General features: G+C 42.9%; 1 protein-coding gene across 2 annotated transcripts in view; it reads left to right on the top strand.

Annotated features, from left to right (window-relative positions):
- The window catches only part of Pip4k2a (phosphatidylinositol-5-phosphate 4-kinase type 2 alpha), a 154,804-nt gene that overhangs the window by 94,679 nt on the left and 41,386 nt on the right, over positions 1 to 18,739 (top strand). Inside the window, exons 2-4 of one of the 2 annotated variants that reach the window (XM_003463876.5) lie at positions 495 to 592; positions 1,820 to 1,916; positions 14,703 to 14,855. In XM_003463876.5, coding sequence (XP_003463924.4) covers positions 495 to 592; positions 1,820 to 1,916; positions 14,703 to 14,855 — 348 coding nt within the window. The remainder of the gene's footprint in view (positions 1 to 494; positions 593 to 1,819; positions 1,917 to 14,702; positions 14,856 to 18,739) is intronic. The other variant, XM_063237931.1, reaches the window with a different exon arrangement.

Genomic DNA, 18,739 nt, shown 5'->3' with positions numbered 1-18,739 from the left:
AGTGCGCAAATGTATAAGTCATGGCTGTTAATCAGCAAATCATGACCATTAATTCAACAAATATTTACATCAAGATATGAAAATCCCTCTTGCCCAGATAGCATGTTCTTTACTGAGAGAAGTTGTCTAGGAAACGCGATCAGGGGAGCTCTGGGTTGAGGATCTGGAAGGGGAGTAGACAGAAGGAATGAAGGAAAAGCAGGGCCCTTAACAGCTGACCCCTAGGACTCTCCCCATCCTGCAGCCCCAAGGCCCACCATCAGAAGTAGAAGTTGAAACTGTACTGGGAGCTGGGAGCCACTTGGTGAAGTCTGACAAGGAGTGAGGAAGGCAAGAAGAGAGTTTGGGATAGGAGTGGGAGAGGGAGAGAGGGCGGGCAGAAAGTGCCAGTGTCCAAGTTTCCCTTGTGAGTATATGTGCTAGGCAAGCCTCTCCCACCTCGGTAGTAATAATTTGCTCCTTGTGTTCTAGTATTTTATGTTCTTTCTTTCTAGATCAATGAACTGAGCCATGTTCAGATTCCTGTCATGTTGATGCCAGATGACTTCAAAGCCTATTCAAAGATAAAGGTGGACAATCACCTTTTTAACAAGTAAGTACTTTTCATAGCACTGATGTGGCTGCCAGGAGTATGAGTTTTGTGAATTTCCGTAACCCATAGTTTTTTTCAATGGGTGGGAGTACAGTTTTGCTGATGGAGTTAATCCTGTGATAAACACAGCCATCTGTCACTTTCAGTGGAGCAGCAGCAGACCTCTGAGATAATATCCTTTGCCATACAGCATATTGTTCTCTGTGAGTATCGTTAAAAGTGATGCTCTCGTTATAATTTAAATTTTTGAAGCTGTAAATTGCTCAGAGTTTTGAGCACAAAACTTTGAAAATGATGGCTTTGGGGGCAGAAATGACTATATTACAGAACAGTGAAGAATTAGGTACATTTTAATAATTTGATGCTGTGCTGTGCACTATATTATTCTTCAAGCATCATGTCAGATATTGTGGAAAGCTGAGCTACAGTGACACATAAGACATAGCTTTGCCCTTAGTGGGCTCACAGTCGGCCCAGCAGTTGAACAGCGGCACAGACAAATTATTGCAATTTAGGGTACAAAGTACAGTGATACAAGCATGCTATAATTTGTAGGTGTGGTTCTGTGGAACCAGAAAAGGGAAGCAGTTCTGAACAACAAGGTAAGACTCAAATAAATCCCTTCTAGATGAGGATTCATTGTGAAATTTATTTTTATTTTGTCTGCTCGTTTCTGAGGTTTTGGAAATGGTCCTCCGAGGGCCTCCGAGGCAAGTGGTCTCCCAGTGAGCACTACCTCCAGCCCTCCATGAATTTCTTAACTGGGCCATTGTTCTGATGTGAAGTTGACATGTTCATTTTTCCCATAGTACTGTGCAGAGGTTGAGTTTTCGAGGCACTGTTTCCTGTTAATTTAGAATGTGGTACTTGTATAAAACCCATCATCGCAGGCCATGTTTTGTTGACTTCACTCCCCGGTGACAGCAGTGACAGGCCCACCTTTGGGCTTGCTCTGCCCTTTCCTCACTGTCCTACATCTCTACTTTTCTATCTCCTTCCACCCAGCCTCCCTCTAGCCCTTCTTCCCTGGAGAATGGCCGTCACCTGTGGGCCAGGTTCAGGCATCACAGTCCAAAAGCACCGTGACAAAGGCACAGTGTTACCTTCGTGAAGCATATTGTGCCTTCAGTGGGCAGTAAACTGCAGGCAGACCTGGGTGGGGGCTCCTGCCAGCCTGGTTAACCTTTCTGTGTGCTTGAGCTTTATTCCACAATGTGATCATTTCAGAGAAAACATGCCAAGCCATTTCAAATTCAAGGAATACTGCCCGATGGTTTTCCGTAACCTGCGGGAGAGGTTTGGAATCGATGACCAAGATTTCCAGGTGAGTTGCTTTTGTAATTTGCTTCCAAGTCAGTTTTGTCATACCTTTGGCTCTGAAAATAGGGCCCATTTTTTGTCCTAAGTAGTTATATAGTAGTCATTTCTTGTAAGAAGTTCTCACTGTGCTTTCTGTGGGTGGTAAACTGTAGACAGAGCTGGGTGGGGGCTCCTTCCAGCCTGGTTAACCTTTCTGTGTGCTTGACCTTTATTCCACAGTGTGAATCTACTCTAAGTTAGGAGCCTCTACATCATGTGATTGCAGTATAGAAGTTGATGAAAAGAGAAATTCCTGTCCTTTCCAGCTGTAAGCTCCTATCGGCAAAGCTGCCACCTTACTCCGAGGTCTTACGTGTCACAACTTGTGCCAGTGCATATTGATTTGTCTTTGAAGACTTCTCTTAGGGATCTCAGAAGTCATTTTCTTGTTGATTTGCCACTTTTCCAGTTGGCAAACTCTGACTCTTGCTGCAGCATTTTAATTGAAGTCCACACTTTGTGCCCTGTGGTGCTGGACTGTTGTCCCCACCTGGACAGGATTCTGTAGAACATCTTCCTCTTGTCTTGCATCCAGATGGCCATGTTGCTTCTCATCTTGTACCTATACTTGCCTGGTTACAGGTTCCACTCTGAAATACCTGTTAATCCATGTTCACTTTCCTAACAAGGATCTGATGCTTACTGCCTGCGTTTCATGTAGCCAGGCTAGATCCATAATGCTGAAGGTTTTCTCAAAGTAGAAGTCTAAGTACTGGTGTCTTTTAAATGTTTTCTAGGAAACACTTTCTGAAATGTGCCCTAAATTTAAATTCTGAATTTATCCTGCATTGTGTACCATATTGCCATCCTGTTGACCTTACGAGTTAAAACTTGGCGCAGCTTGCCCTGTGTTTTCCCTTAGAGTCCCTGAGGCAAACCAGGCTTTGTTAGTACACTTTCCTGAAGATCCATGCCCTCCTCCCCACCCTATCCTTTGCTGAAAGTTTCTAAGAATTTCTTACTTGTTTACTTAGGCATGAGACCTTGTCAGGCCTTGGAAACAGTGCTGGCCAGGCTGCTGGTGAGGCTCCCTCATTGGCTCCAGGGAGGTCGCAATCTCCACCAAGGCCCAGGTTCCCAGCCAGCCTCCAGGTGCAGAGAGAGGCCTCAGGATGGGAATAGGATGGTCAGACTTTGGATACCTTATTTGTCCTGAAAATATGTGAACTGGCAGGCACACTAGCGTTTAGTTGGTGAGATCACAGTTGTAAGCTTGAGATCTGAAAAAATAACTTTTAAAGCACAATTGCTGAAATTGTAAAAAGGGTTTCTGTGAAATACAAAAGGATAATTCCATATGATTTGAGAACTCTTATTACATTTAAAGAGGCCATATAAAATTGAACTAGGTACTCAAAAAGGAATTAGCAACAGAATACTTTGACATCTGGGAAATCACCTCTGTTTGACTGGAGCCAAACGAAACTGTGTTCTTCCTCTGTCTCCTCCATCTTTTCTAAAAGAAGGAGGGGAGGGAGGGAGAAAAAATGAAACTGCTCTGACAGTTGTGTCCACAGAAACTCACTCTTGAGGGTCTGTGCTGTAGCATCTTGTCAGATGCCTTGGACCAAGTTTGTACATTTTTTTTCTCACTGGCGCATCTACTAGGGAAATCTAAAATGATCCCATTACCTTCTGCCTTCTGCATTGCACCAGGGAGAAGTGGCTTTTAAGCTTTCCAAAAATGACCAGTTGAGATGCTGAAATCTAAGACATCACTATTTCCCTCTAAAAACAAAGCCGTGTATGTAGATATTTAAGTAAGTGCAAATGGCTGAGGGCAAACTTTGAAGGAATGTGAGGTAAGTGGAGGATGACTCATAAGTAACTAATTGTTAAGTCTTTTCAGCTCCCTGCACAGGAGAGATCAGTTTTGAGGAGAGTCAGTCCCTGTGATGTAATTAATCAATCAAACACCCCTCCTTTGCTCAGCTCTGCCTGCTGCTTTAGGCATCTAAATTGCTGCTTTCTCTTTGATTACTATATTTCTATTTTTTTTAAAGTAAGGGTTCAGAGTAACTTTAGTAAATCAAAGATGTACTTTTCTTTTCTCCCCAGTCCTACGTCCCTTTCCCAGTGTCTGTACTTCCTTAAAAAAAAAATGGGGGACGGGGCATTAGCTCCGAGGCATAAGTGCCTATTTGGCAAATGGGAGGTCATGAGTTCAATCCCCGGTACCAAAACAAAAAGTATATATATATATAGTCAGCAGGAGATAGCCCTGAGTTTCAAGTGAAAACAAGACTGCAGATGTTAGGCTGAACTTTCAGCTGCTCTGGAGTCACACCTCGCAAGCCCATGGCCTGTTGAAGGCTTAGGTAGGCCAAGACCCAGAAGGGTCTGTCACCTCAGCCACCAGACAGTTCATTCATCATGGCCAGTCCAACTAACAGCCATTAGTTGGCATTTGAGTGGTCCCCAGATGCTACCAGCAGTCTCATGGTCCCCTCCCAGAGTCTGCTACTGTGAATTGGTGAGCACAGCCACCCTCTGGCTACCTTTATCAATCTTGAGTGCCAAACACTGTACACAGTGTTAAAAAGCTGACATTAAGTTTGGAATAAAGTTCAGTGGTATAGTATGTCCTAAGCATACAAGAGGCCCTGAGTTCAATAACCCCCTCAAAAAAAAAAAAAAAAAAATAGATGAATCTGTCTCTGAGCCTCCCCGTGGAGCTGCTTGGGACCCTCTCTCCCTCTCCCAGTATGGTTTGAACAGTTGGGTCAGTAACCTAGATGCACATTACCTTGTGGAGGTACCTGCTTGCCCTGTCTCCCTGTGTTTATTTTATCAAGTGCTGGCACTACAGATGGCAGCTTTAAATCAGTGTGGCAATGAGGAGCTGTTTATCTGGCTCACTGTATATTCATACTTTCCATCAGTCAGATAGGTAAATGAATGGTCTCCACTTGTTTGTGTGAATGGCTTTTATGCTGCATCTGGAAAACACCAGCGTTGGCAAGCTGAGGCCACTTTGATAAAAGTAAAATGTAGCACAGTTACCTTACCTAATCTACCTGAGAGTATAACCTTCATAAAATGAACTGAAAAGCAGTTGATCTTATCTCTGGTAACACTAATGTCTTCCTTTAATTCTTTCATCATTTAAGGATAAAACTTCTTTGCAGGGTGTGGTGGTACATGCCTATAGTCTTAGCCCTCTGGAGGCTGGGACAGGCGGGCCACAAATTTAAGCCCAGCCTGGGAAATTTTCTTATCAATTTAGTGAGCCCTTGGTCAAAATTTAAAACAGAAAAGGGTTGAAGTTGCAGCTCAGTTGCCTAGTACTATAAAATACTAACAATAATTAGTTTAAAAATAAAGTTTCTTTTCCTTACTGTGAAAGACAAATTCAAGCAACAGTTGTAGATTACTCATCACTAATAACAGTACCACCTAACATCTGTGTAAACTGTGGGTGTATGTACCTAGCGCTGCCAGGTTCAGAACTTTATCCAGTATACCAGTACTTTTGCAAACTACGGCTTGATTTGTAATGTGGTCAGAGTGAAATACATTCTCTTGATCATTGTTGGGCCAAGGTGACCCCTATGGCCCTTCTTTCAAGATTTTTCAAGGTGAAGGTCTGAGTTACTATTTCTGCCACCTTAAAACTTGGTCCCCTTTAGTCTGTGATTCCGCGCACAATTCTCAGCTCATTATTTATTTGCAACTACTGTTATGTAGGGCTCTTTGCTAAGAACATAGTGATTGCCTTCTTTAAAAAAAGATATACTGTATATTAAATGCTCAAAAAGATTTTTACAGTTCTTCAGCAGATCTGCACTCCTCTTTCTAGCCAGGCAGGTTGTTAGCCTCTTGTGACCATCCTGGCAAATCACATGGAGGCTTCAGTTCATTTCTGAGCTGTCAGAGAGGATTGTGCACTGGGAACCAAAAAGTTACACAGGGCAGAGGCAGTGCTGCTAAACCTGAACACACCACATAATTGAAACTGTATGCTCTTGTTTACTGTGTTGGATAATACCCAGTTTACTCCTCCCCTACTGTGCCTCCTGAATTAGAATCCCTCATTATTCATGTTTGATGCCTTTTCTTCTTTGTGTTTGCAACAGAGAATTCTAATCTTAAAATAATTTTAAAGACTAACACTTTAAACTTTAGATGTTCTTATTTCAAGTTGCAAATTCTAAAGTGTTAGTATATCAAACTTTGTGGTGGAAAAATTTTGCCACTGTTTATGGAATATCAGGTCTATCAAATGAAAATGTTTTTAAAATGTATTCTTCCCAAATGGACTTTAAACTGCCTGAGGGCAGGAACTGTGCCTGTCTTGTTCACTAGGCAGCTGCCCAGTGGTTAGCACAAAGGAAGGGTATAGCAGAGGTAGGAGGGAGTACATGCATATACCAGGAGGCAGTTGGTGGTGGAACTTCGAACCTAAGATGGGAAAATAGCTAGAGACCCAAGAAGAAAATAGAAACTGGGCTGCAAGACCTCAAACCCATTCTGCAGCCAGCGAGCAACCCTGTGATGTCATGAGGGCTGTACTTGCTGAAGATAGTGGCATGGTGATCTGTGGGGCACATGAAAGGAAGATAGATATGAGGAAGGGGTGAGGTGTTGTAGGAAGTGAGGAGGAGGCCCAGTCAGAGGACTTCTCACTGACACCCTGCAGCAGGGAACAGAGGAAACAGATTGGAAGCTGATGGCCCATGGGAGCAAAGGGAACCACAGAGGAAGTGGGACGTGAGCAACAGAGAGAGCAAGTGAGGGAGGACGTTAAGTTCTCAGTCTGTGGGCTATGGGGGTGACTTGAGATCCACCTAGGACGCTGGGGGCCTTTTTGGGTGAGCCAGATGAGGTCAGAAGCAGACAGCCACCTCTGAAGAATGGGCACAGACGTGCTTGAGAGGTTCCTCTGTGCCACTGTCTCTTGACAGTGATACTTGCTCTGCCCCCAGCCTGCAGGTCTAACTCCTGGAACCATCTGAACACATCTGTCCTTCCTTTTGTCGCTGTTTATTGTTGTTTGGGTTGCTCTTTGTTGTTGTTGTTGTTGGGCTCTTTCACAGTTGGTCCTCCCTGTGCCTTACAGTAAGCAGTGAGCCAGGGAGATGCCTTCAGCCTGAGATACAAAGGGGTTCCTGCTCAGATGCATAACATTTTGAACGACCAGGAAGCATCCTCACAGCCCGAGAGCAAGACCAGAGATCTGTCTAGTGCTTTTTCTCCTCCTCCTTGTGAGGTGAGCAAATTTCTGTCCTCACCACAATCTCCCCTGCCTTCAAGCCTGGGTTTCCTGCCTACCTGTATTTCCTGCCCTCAGTTTGTTAGAGGTTATAGCAACTCATATGCAAATGAGAGCTGGCACCGGCCAGGCTTGCCACTACTTCCAGCAGGGTGAAGGCTGTGCTTGTTTTCCTAGCCAGCTCTCCCAGTAGCCAGGGGCAGCTTCCTGGTGCTCTGTGACATTGCTGCAACTGTGCTGCCTTCTCCGTTGGTCTTTACCTTTCACTTTCGTGTTTTTTTCTGAGTTGTTTCGTTATTGTTAATCGTTAAATTGCACTGTGTCTTGCTCACCCCTATAATGAAAGCCATTCTCTGCCTGAGATCAGAGCTCAGATTTTCTTTGAAATTCCCCAAGGGCTTAACACAAAGCTTTGAACACAGTGTGCATTTAATAAACCCTTGATGATGATGTCCAAACTAACATGTTGGTCTTTAACTCTCAGCAAGGTCAGAGAACCATCTGGGCTTACTCAGATATGTCAGACAGAGACCTAGAAGGCAGCCTTCCCTAGGCAGTCACTCCTGTCTCCTGGGCTGTGTGATTTGAAGCATATAATCTTAATCCAGAGCTGTCAGCAGGACAGTGATGGGTTTCCAGGTTCCAGGCCCCTGAAGCAGGTAGCCCATGCTGGGAGAAAGAGCGTGTCCTGGGAGTTGGAGACCTGGTTGAGTCTTGAGTCATATGGCTGTAGCCATAAACAGTTCACCTAGCTCTGGTGGGCCTCAGTCTCCTAATCTGTGAAATGAGGGAGACAGACATCCTGTACCCCAACACCACCCATCCATGGCATCAGATTGCTGACTCTGTTATTAAGTCATCAGGAGACCATAACTGTGACCTGGCTTCTTGTAGAAGGTACTGATGTGTTCTTATGTAACGATGTCTTTACACAGTTGAGTGTGGCAGAATTAATTTTTAAGTGGACTTTCTTTAACTAATAATAACAACTTTTCCTATGTGCTTTGTAGCAGAATGCCCACACTTGAATCAAAATGAGAAAATAACAAAAAAAAAATACGTAAGACTATATGATTAGTTCAAGAGAATTAGATGTGCAATATGCCTATTTTTTTAAAGGATAGGAAAAAGTAACAGTTACTAAATCAAGACATTTTTATGCGAGGCATAAAAGATTGGTAGTAGGAACGAGCTAATTAAATTGACCTTTATGTTTCCTCCACCCATCCGGAGGCTCCACTAATCCTGGACCTCCCACTGTGGAAATAAACATCTTCAATGCAGCCGGTTAGCGGAGTGGGGGCGGGGGGAGGACAGCACCATTAATCCTTTTCTTTAGGGAAAGGACAATAAATTTCCAATTATAAATGTAAGAAGGCCATTGAAGAGGGAGTTTCATCGCTCATTATTGTCCTTTATTTCCTGTGGAGGACTGACATGGCACCAGCATTTCAAACACAGCTGTCGAGGTTTGAGATAGGATATTGCAAGACCAGAAATGTACTCAGCTATGGAAAAATAAGCTTACTTATCAAGTTGCAAGATAGCCAGGCAAAAATGAGCTAAATTGGCTTGTTCTTACTTGCCCTGCCTCTGAACAGTTTCACTCCAGAGAATATCAACTTTTTTCCTGTAGTTCACTGCAGCCTCATCTCCCAACAAGCCCAGGAGGCTCCTCAGAAGTGACGGTTGTTGGCCTTGATGTGTCCTCCTAGTAGAGAGCCCCATAGTGTCACCTCACCTGCCCAGAGACAGCCCAGGTCTGCAGTGGGTCATCTCTTGGGGTATGAGTGTGTTGAGGGACCTTGCGGGAATTTCTGAGCCAGTCACAAACACTTGTGTATTGTTTGATGTTTCTATGAAATGTGCAAAATAGTCAGGACTATGGAGACAGAGTAACAATGAATTAGTGGTTCCTAGGTTGGAGTTGGGGGAAAGAATAGGACTAACTATAAGTGGATATGGAGTGAGGAAAATCTTCTGGAAACGATTGTGGTACTGGTTGCATGACCCAGGAGTGTACTTCGTGCAACTAAAATGTGTACCTTAATTAGGTGAAAGTGTGACTGTGAATTATGTCACAGTACATCTACTAAGGAAGAAGAGTGTTTGGAGTTTGAAATGACTTTGTAGTCACTAAGACACTTTTGTCACCCAACAGTGATTTTGGCTGGCATGGATTTTAATGATAATTTTTCCACTTAGAACAAGTGGACATAAGAAATTGCATAGTTTATAATATGAAACTGTCAAAGGCGTGGAGAAAAAGGAAGCTGCTAATGAGCAGGTCATAGTTTTTTGCAGTTTGTTTTCATTTATTATTAGCATTTTATTCCTTAAACTAGGAGTAGGTCATTGTCCATTTCCTAAATCTATGGACTGATATAGTAACTAACCCTGACTAACAGCAGGAAGAACAAGTAAGAAACATACAGTGCATTCAGTCCAGCTGTCTTTCTTTGCAGTCAGATAACAGAGGAAGGATAATATAGGAAGCGGGATTTGTGGGGCAGCTGTAACCCGTTGCTCTGTGTGGTTTTTGTTATATTGCATTGTGTCCCCCCTGCCCCCCGGTTCCTCCTTTCCTTTAGTTTGAGAGGATGCTGGGCAGTGAGCAGAGGGAAAGGGACAGAAGGAAGACTTGTGGGCTAGCAGCTTTCAACTTGAAACTTCTTTGTGAAGTGTTTTAAATTCTCTTTTTAAAATGTAAGTTTTATTACTGTAGAAAAGAACCTGCTATCACTCTTGAACTGGTGGGCTTAAAGTCCCAGATTTTAAATTTAAATAATGTCACCTTATCACAGAACATATTCCTCTCTAAGCTTTTGTTCTTAATGAACAAGGTCTTTCCCAACCCCAGGTACATTTTTTCAGGTAATTTTGTCTTGCAGCTTTATCATAAAGACAGACAGGTAGATAAGGATAAAGGCGCCTGAAAGTAAGCATTTTACTTTGAAAACTGAAGTTATCTTGAAAATGACCAAACCAGCCCTACAAATAGTGTTTTTTTCACGTAGGTTAGATTTGATCTGAACCTCTGACTTGGCTTCTTATATCCAGTGACTAAGATAAGAAAGAATTTTTAAAACGATGCCTTCTGTTGGCTTACTTTCTTCCATGCAGTCTTAACCTGCCAATTTCATCTTAAATTCTTTTTCCCTATTCTTTATATGTTTCTTAGCTTAGGAAAGTAACCTGGGAGTCAGCATTCCCAGAGTAAAGAATTAGTCTTTACAGCTTGGGCATTTTTTTGCTCAGGAAGCCCATGTAGTTTCCAATAGACCAATCTTTGAAAGATAGAAACCTGCAGTGGGAAGAGAAAGAAAATCTCCAGTAGTCCAGACTGTGCAAACTAATTAGAATAGACATGATGCAATGTGCTACATGGCCAGAGATGCGAAGAATTCTAAAGGTTGACATCGTCACCACAATCTGTAGGATTTGTTGGAAGCACCAAGTGCCAGGCCTCATTCAGCACTATATTTACACTGCATGAATTGTCACACCAGGTGCTACACAGTTGTCCTGTTCTAAAGCCTGTTCCACAGACACAGGTGTGTCTCACTCTTGCCTGGAGAGAAGACAGCTCCTGCCTCTTTCAGTCACAAGCAGGCGACAGCCAGCACTAGAATGAGCTGAGCTAGCTTTGTCCACAGTTAACAGGAGGGGAAGTGCAGGCTCTAGGCTGCAGTAGCGCCATGGGTGTTATTGGCAGTATTTTCTGTGCACTTTACCTGGCAAAACTGAAAGCATAATGACAGCAGACTCACACTCTAAATTGGACTTGGAAGGTGTTTGTCACCAGGGAAAAATCAATACGAATTGTCCCATCATAATGCCTGCCAGACCAGAGAGCCAGGCCTCCACATACTGTCCCAGGTGGATCCATTAAAGAACTAAGGCAGGAAGGTCCCTTCTGCTCTCGGGGTCTGTTCTCTTATCTGCCAACTGAGTGAGCTGGAGTAGTCTCCAAGGTTAACTTCATTTCTCATGATCTTTGATTGTGAGGCTCAGTTGTAATAATCCTTCTCTTCTCCATCTCCCTCCTTGTCAAGCATCCTGTGCAGTGCTGTGATACATTTTTTCCTTTGCAACCAAATACAGCATCCCGAGGTGTTTCACGGTCAGCTTCATGAGGTTAGCACACCCTTGGCAGGCTGTGCAAGGACTCTGAACCCACAGAGCCCCCTCCTTCCCTCAGCCCGTGTGCTTTGACTTGCTAAAGTTGTCCTGAATACATTGGGAATCTCTAGAATATTATTTTCATGCTGCTCAACGAAACAGTGTCATCTTCTCTTGCATCTTGGCCATATGTCCTGAACCACTGTCAGGCTTTGCTAGGACTCTGTTCGGAAACGTGTTCTGAGTCACCTTGGCCTGTCCTTCCATCAGCTCCTGGAGCAGTGAGCCATGTCTTGAAGTAAATGCATTTTTAGAGTTATGAGGTCTGAGGTAGAGGTCTGCGTGAGCCTGCCCTCTCTCCTGGAATTATTTTCCATCAGTTTACAGTAGACTCTGAGGCTCAGAGGGCTGAATGACATGCCAGTGCGTGAACGAAGGTAGAGCATGTTCCCTATGCCAGACCAGCGCTCTAATCGTTACACTTCCCTGCCTCTAAAACACAATTTTACCTTATTTCCAAGGCTACAAAAAGTCTATGGTGTTCCACAATGGCAAGAGTTTGGTCCTGACTTCATCAGGTTTTCTTCCCTGAGGGGAAGCTTTAGGCAAGAGTGTTAGACATACTACTGATCTCCACTGGACACCAGTTTTTCCTCTTCAGTTGGGTTTTCCTTTCCTCCCGGAGTATTGTGCATATGTATGAAATCATGAGTTGGATTTTCCCAAACCTTAGAATCAAATGATCAGGCACTTTGGGTAAACTGGCATTAACTCTTCCTATTTTGTACCTGTCTATTAAATAAAGCTTTTACTAATTTGATTGGCATTCTCTTATGTTCATTGTGATATGAAAGGTACATTCTAAATTTTTGACACATTGTTTCTAACATAACTATTTGAAACCCAGGAGCCTTAAAATGCCCTCCCCCCTACTTACTAGATGTAGAAATTGTAGGTTAGGACTATCCATATCACTGTTGGAAATGTCAGTAGAGAAAGAAATTTTAAGATTTTGTATGCTGGGATTAAGCCATGGCCAGTATCCTAATGTAAAGCCAATAACAAATGATTATACAACATATTTAAAACTGAAGGGAAAGGCAAGAAATTTGGGAGGAATGCAGGAGCCCCTTTGTTCTCCCATGTGGCCTGCAGAACCACCCCATCATCCCACTCTGCCTCTCCCATCCCAACCAAACAGGATCAGAATCTTCACATTAACATGACCCAGCCCGCAGGTGATGCAGCTGCTCACTGAGCTTGAGGACCCCTGACTACAGGTCATATGACTGCTCATATTCTGCCCCACCAGCCCCTTAGAGAATACTTTGCCAGTATCTAATATGCCTAGGAAAATGGCCTATGAAACTGGACTGATGACTGTCCCATTCTTGACTGCATATGGTTATACTTCACTGTTTCCTGCACCTAAGATTGTTTTACACGTATCATCATTTTAAAGTTTGCAGTCTGTCCACCTGGCTTTCACAAAGTTGACTGTTCTTGCTTTGGTTTAACCCCAAACTAATTTGCAGTCTTACAATTCCTCAAGTTGTTGTTTTACTGACAGTAAATGCCCTTTTACAAATTAATGTTTGGGAGAGAAAACTGAGACCATTAACAAAGAGAAATAATTGCTGTGGTGCTTTTTTTTTTTTTTTTTTTTTTTTTTTTTTTGCTAGCATTAAAACCCACAAAAAGTGACGTTCAGTTTGGTTTTATTTCTTTTTTATTCTAAACAGCAAGTAGTATAAAGAATATTTTTAAGAAAATAATGTAACCGAGAATTAAATTATTGTTAATTAGGCATTTTTATCCTGAAATATCTTTTCATCATTCTCAACTCATCTAATGAATTTCAGTTGTCTTAAGGATAGATAATTCAACACTCCCAAATCCTGCTGGTTAAAGTCCTTGGAAATATGTTGATTTTCTTTTTTATCTCGAGTTTTCTAATAAGCTAAGAAAAGCAGATTTAGTTAATTGGCAGCCTTGGCTCTGCAGTTGGCAGATGCACCTGCCTAAAGCTCAGTCTGAGATGTGCTGCCTCAGAGCAGAGCAACCCCACTGCAGCCAGGGTACCTCCTGGGAAACAAGGATGATCTCGTGGGTCACTTCCCTCCTCAAACCCAGCGCCTCCGTGAGCTTCTGCACTGCTGCCATCTTATTCTCCATGGGGTGGCTCAGTCCTGCTGGATTTCACCATGGGAGGAAGCTAAGGATGAATGTACTAGACAAAAAAGGACCCTTTCATTGAAAACCTATGGGACATAAACACCACCCACTCCTCCAAAGGCATCTGTGTCCCAGGGGATGGTGTTCACCCGGAACTGGAGCCTTTAGGTACCCGCTTTTGGAGAATGAGTTGAAGGGAAAGCATCTTGGCATTTGAGTCCCCCACACAATGCAGTGGGGCCAGAGACAGGTTTATTACTGAAGAGCACAGTTAGCAGCCAGGAAAGCAGACTCCTCAGAGGCCAGGGATATGCTGTTCGCACCAGTCTGATGACCAGTACAAGAAGGATGAGGCAAGCAGGGAAGATTTCCTGGCAACTCCCAGAAAGAGGAGATGCAAGCAGAAGAGAAGAAATAGACAAATGTCCCTAGCTAAAGTGTGCGGAGCAGGAACCAGACACTGGAACAAAATGAGGCCCAGAGTCCCTACTCAGAGCTCTCTACCCTCCAGGGGTCAGTAGTGTGCAAAAATGGCTATGAGGGGTAGAAGGTGGGTCAAACCAGTCTTCTGGAGAGAGCAGTTGTGTCCTAGGCTCCTGTCTCCTCCAAAAGCAGCAAGTTTGCTACTTGAATAGTTTGTTGATTTTCAGGTTGAAACCTTGTATTCTGGCCAAACCAACCTGAGTTGGAATTCCAGCTGTTCCCTTTACTAGCTGTATGACCTTCTCCAAACCTAGAGAGGTTCATCTGCATCTCTTCATCTATCCAATGATGCTAGTAGTAATGGTGACCATGGTGTGGAGATCGTATCACAGTGGGGAGAAATTCTCTGCAAAATATCAGCACTATACCTGACATATAAGGATATACTCTTAACTATAATTTCCTTTCATACCTGGAACCTAATCTTTTTCAAAAGAAAAATTTGTGCTCTTGTCCAACTCTGAAAAGAACAAATAAAGAATAAAGAATGAAGAAAAAATAAAGAATAAAGTTACTGCTGTGATTGTAGTTTTAGATATTAACCTACTTTAAGAACATTAGAGTCGTGATACTTAGCCAAGCCGTTGTCATTTCATTGGAAAGTGTTGCATTTTAAGTTACGATAAACATAAAATACTCCTTATTGATCTATTCCAAACAAATGCTCTTGCTGTGATGACAAATTACCTGTGAATTAGGAAGCTACATCTTTAATCAGTTCTCTTCCCTTCTCCCTTCTCCCTTTACCCACCCGGGAAGAATTCCTTGACCAGGAGCGCACCCCTTCCCAATGACTCCCAGGCACGCAGTGGGGCTCGTTTTCACACTTCCTATGACAAGAGATACGTCATCAAGACCATTACCAGTGAGGATGTGGCTGAGATGCACAACATCCTGAAGAAGTACCACCAGGTAATTTTTTCTTATCTTTTGAGTATCTGATTGTCGAGGCCAAAGACCGACGTGCATAATTAGGAAACAATAAGAACACACAATTTAACATGAAACTTTCCTCTAGCCCATGCTCTGAAATGGCCGTGGCCAGGACCCTGAGAATTACCTTTCAAAGTACAGTACTTGTGCTGTGAAGGACATTCGTCAATAATTCTTATCATTTAAGTATACTTCTGCATGATAGTTTCAGTGATCATCACTTTACCCAAAAGTCACTCAGCTTAAGATTTGGCAGCTTTCTAAAAGATTCTGCCTGTGCCAGAAGTGAGAGGTTGACCTCTGAATCTTCATCCTTGAACACTCTCTAATCCCATCCTGTTCTCTCTGGCCCCAGAAGGGCCCCCTCTCAATCTCATTCTCTTGGGGAGAAAATGATTGACGTTAGAAAGTGTGTCCTGCTTCCTGCATCTTTTCATCCCTAAGAACTACTCCTTGGTGGCTGCCTAGGAATACAGTGAACTGCCCTCAGGAGCAGCAGCTTGTGTTGGAATAAATTCCAACATGGCTTTGGGAAGTGATGACACACTGACAGGTTTTAGCTCAGTCTGTAAGAGGCCTTCATCACTGTAGCATAGAAAGAGTGCAGAGTCTAGAAGCAGGTAGTCTTCAGTTCCAGTCTGAGCCCTGCTCCTTAGTAATCAGGTGACTTCTGGACTTTGAGACTTCAGTTTCTTCATTTATGTAACAAGGATATTAACACCTAGCTATGGAGACCTGAAAATCAAATGGGAGTATGTTTGTCGAGTATTTAGCATGGTACCTGTGACACACTAGGAACAGAATATATGGTGGAGATAACAGCATTGTCATCGAGAGAGAGAGTCTGTCAAGTGACATTCACTAATAACAGTAAGTCATCTTGAGAAATGGCAGTCTTAGGGCTTGAATTAATTATGTTGCTGCAGCATGGCAAAAATCACCCACAGAGCTGGGATTTGAAGCATACGGTGTTGCTTTAAGAGTCTTAGTACACTTGGGCTGTCATAACAGAACAATATGTGTTGCTTAAACAAAAATTGACTTCTTAGGGTTGTAGAGGCTGGAAATTTGAGATCCAGGTGCCAGCATGGCTGGGTTCTGGTGTGGTCCCTCCATGGCTTGCAGATGGCTGCCTCCTTTCTGGGCCCTCACTTAGGGGAGAGAGAGAAAGCAAAAGCTATCACTGCCTTTTCTATGGCACAAATACCTCCCCAAGTTCTCTATCCTCAAAACCTGTTTACTGCCCAAAGATAATCAGGGTTTCAACATAATGAAGTTTCAGAGACACAGTTATTCAGTTCATAGCAGAGTTACCTACCTGCTCCAAATTCCCCTTAAAAGTAAAGATTGGCTGTCACAGAGAATATAAGTCTTGACCACATTAGTAAGAGGACTCCCAACAGGCTTTAAACAATCACATCTCTAGCTAATAAGCATCGGTCTTTCGGAATATTCAACTTTGAAAACCGTGGCTCAGTTGGCTCTATGAGCTCTGAAATTTCTGTTTAAATGTATTAGTTTTCGTCATGCTTTATGGTGTAATATCACCAATTATTTCTTGACAGTTGCTATCTTTCCTCTCCTTACAAATGCAATCAGTTAGCTGCATTTTGCTGGCACTGCAGTCTGTGAAAACCTTTGAAGTCTATTCTGCTGCTGCTGGAAACTTGGTCTTGCCTCTCATTTGTTTTCTAAAAAGTATTAGCCAGATTATATTCATTTAACATCTAATCAGTCCTTTATAGCATCTGCTGCTTTTAAAATTTGTTTTCCAGAGTGTGTGCTATTGCCTCTCCAAAGGACATTTTAAAGCGCTCACGTGGTGCCTGTGAAGGTGAAGACAGCTGGATATTGGCTTCTGCCTGAATTGAACTGCAAGCTGCAGCTTTTAACTCTTCACCTTTTTCTTTTCCTTCTTCATTTTTATGCTTTCCCCTCTGGAATCTAATGTCGTACTCCTGCACTCTTTTTATACTTCCTTTTCAGTTGTCTAACAACATTCAAAACAAAGTGGTCATCTCATGACCAATGAGAACATACTATTGTGATAAATGGCTGTGATACCTACCATTCTAATAAAATCTGACACACAATTCAAGTATCACATTCTTGACGACAACTTTGAGTGCATAATCCTTAACTTTATAGAAATCAGTTCCAAACATTTTCTCTGGGGCAGTTTCTGCAACCTAAGAGCTTGACTGGACGTGTACTCAATGTTGCATGGATTACATTGCAGAGCAAAATGATCTGTGAAAACGCTGCAGGAGGTTTAAAATGCTAGAATTCCTTTCATTGCACTATCACAAAATTGTTATTTTTTGGTATATAATTTATCCACGTTAACTCCCAGTTAGCCAATCTCTGTACTTTTCTTCCTTCTGAGAAGCAGAATATTTTTAAAAATATAAAATATCTTCATGATTATCACAGTGATTAATTAATGTAACTTACTTAAAGGACACTAAGCTGAAATCAGGAGATAGACCTTCACACAGTGATGGTGAACCTTTTAAAGGTCTTGATGATAGTAAGCAGCCAGCTGTGGCACACATGCCATAGGTTTGCCACCACCGCCCTGGCTTATTATGAGCTGGATGCTTAGCCAATCCCTGAACTCTGCTTACTCACCCTTTATTCAAATATTTACTCTTGTCTTTATTCTAAAAGGGATTTAAGGTAGCTTTCAAGGAAATTTAGAATACAAAAATACAATTTTTTTAAAAAGGAAGAGAGAGGCACAAATTGGAGTCTTAAAACTTCATGGCAAATCTTGGCATGATTGCTCCTCTAAGGGCTGCTAATTCAACCTGAGCTTCTGGCAGGCAAAGTAGAAAAGGCAGTATGAAGTCAACTGCACATCTACTGTGCCTGAACATACATCACATGTGAAGAAAAAATACAACTGATCTTGATGCAAGACCTGACAGAGTTGTCTTAAAGAAATTTGCTACAAAGAAGACTTAGGACAAACAGCATCTTTACAACAAGCTGTGCAACACAGAATAGTGCCATCAACTTTTATTTTTAAATCACCCCTTGGGGCTGGGAATTTAGCTTAGTGGCATAAGCACTTGCCTGGCAGGTGCAAGGTCATGAGTTCGATCCCTGGTACAAAAAAAAGAAAAAAGAAAGAAATCACCCCTACAGCTGGTTGTGGTTCTTAGAGGCTGAGGTAGGAGAATTGCAACTTTAAACTCAGCCAGGGAAATTTAGCCAGACTCTTATCTCAAAAAAATGTTTAAGAAAGTGGGGAATGGTGAGGATGTAGCACAGTGCGGAGGTCCTGGGTTTCCTCAGTATAAAAAAAAAAATCATCCGTGTAGGCAGCTGGAACCACACTGGCACGTAACTTCCAGCTTGGTGGGCTCAGCTTTGCTAAAGGAGGAGTCTGTGCGCGCTGGCCACTGGGACCTATGCAGCCCACCTTCCACTGACCATTCTCCAGGGCCTTCTCACACACCACTTCCACATGGGGGCTTTGGCAAAGATCTCGTGGTGATGTGTTGAGCCTTTAAGCCTCGTGATTCTGTGCAGCCAGACCAGGCCTCCATCTGTAGTCCTGGGCTGCCCTTCCCTGCCACGCCCTGTCATCCTCTCGTTCTGAGACACTCAGTAGCATTTGCGGTTCAGCTATTAGGGCTTTATTCCTATTTAAAGCAGGTCTAGACTACTTTTAGGGTTTGTGTCTAGACGTAAATTTTCTGTCTCTCACTTCGGCAGTGATTGTCAATTGCATTTCTTCTTGCTTCTTGTTGCTCTTACTTTCTAAATAGCTGTGTCTCTGAGCTTCCCCAAGCCTGGACAAGTCATTAAGCCTGTTCAAATTGCATGTCAATAAAGGAGGTAGGCTCTCCCATGGA

Source organism: Cavia porcellus, unplaced genomic scaffold, assembly GCF_034190915.1.
Source record: "Cavia porcellus strain 051 isolate PalLab524CR breed Dunkin Hartley unplaced genomic scaffold, mCavPor4.1 scaffold_27, whole genome shotgun sequence".
Classification (NCBI taxonomy): Eukaryota; Metazoa; Chordata; class Mammalia; order Rodentia; family Caviidae; genus Cavia; species Cavia porcellus.
Note: the sequence above shows the minus strand (reverse complement) of the source record. Positions and strands in the feature narration are given on the sequence as shown.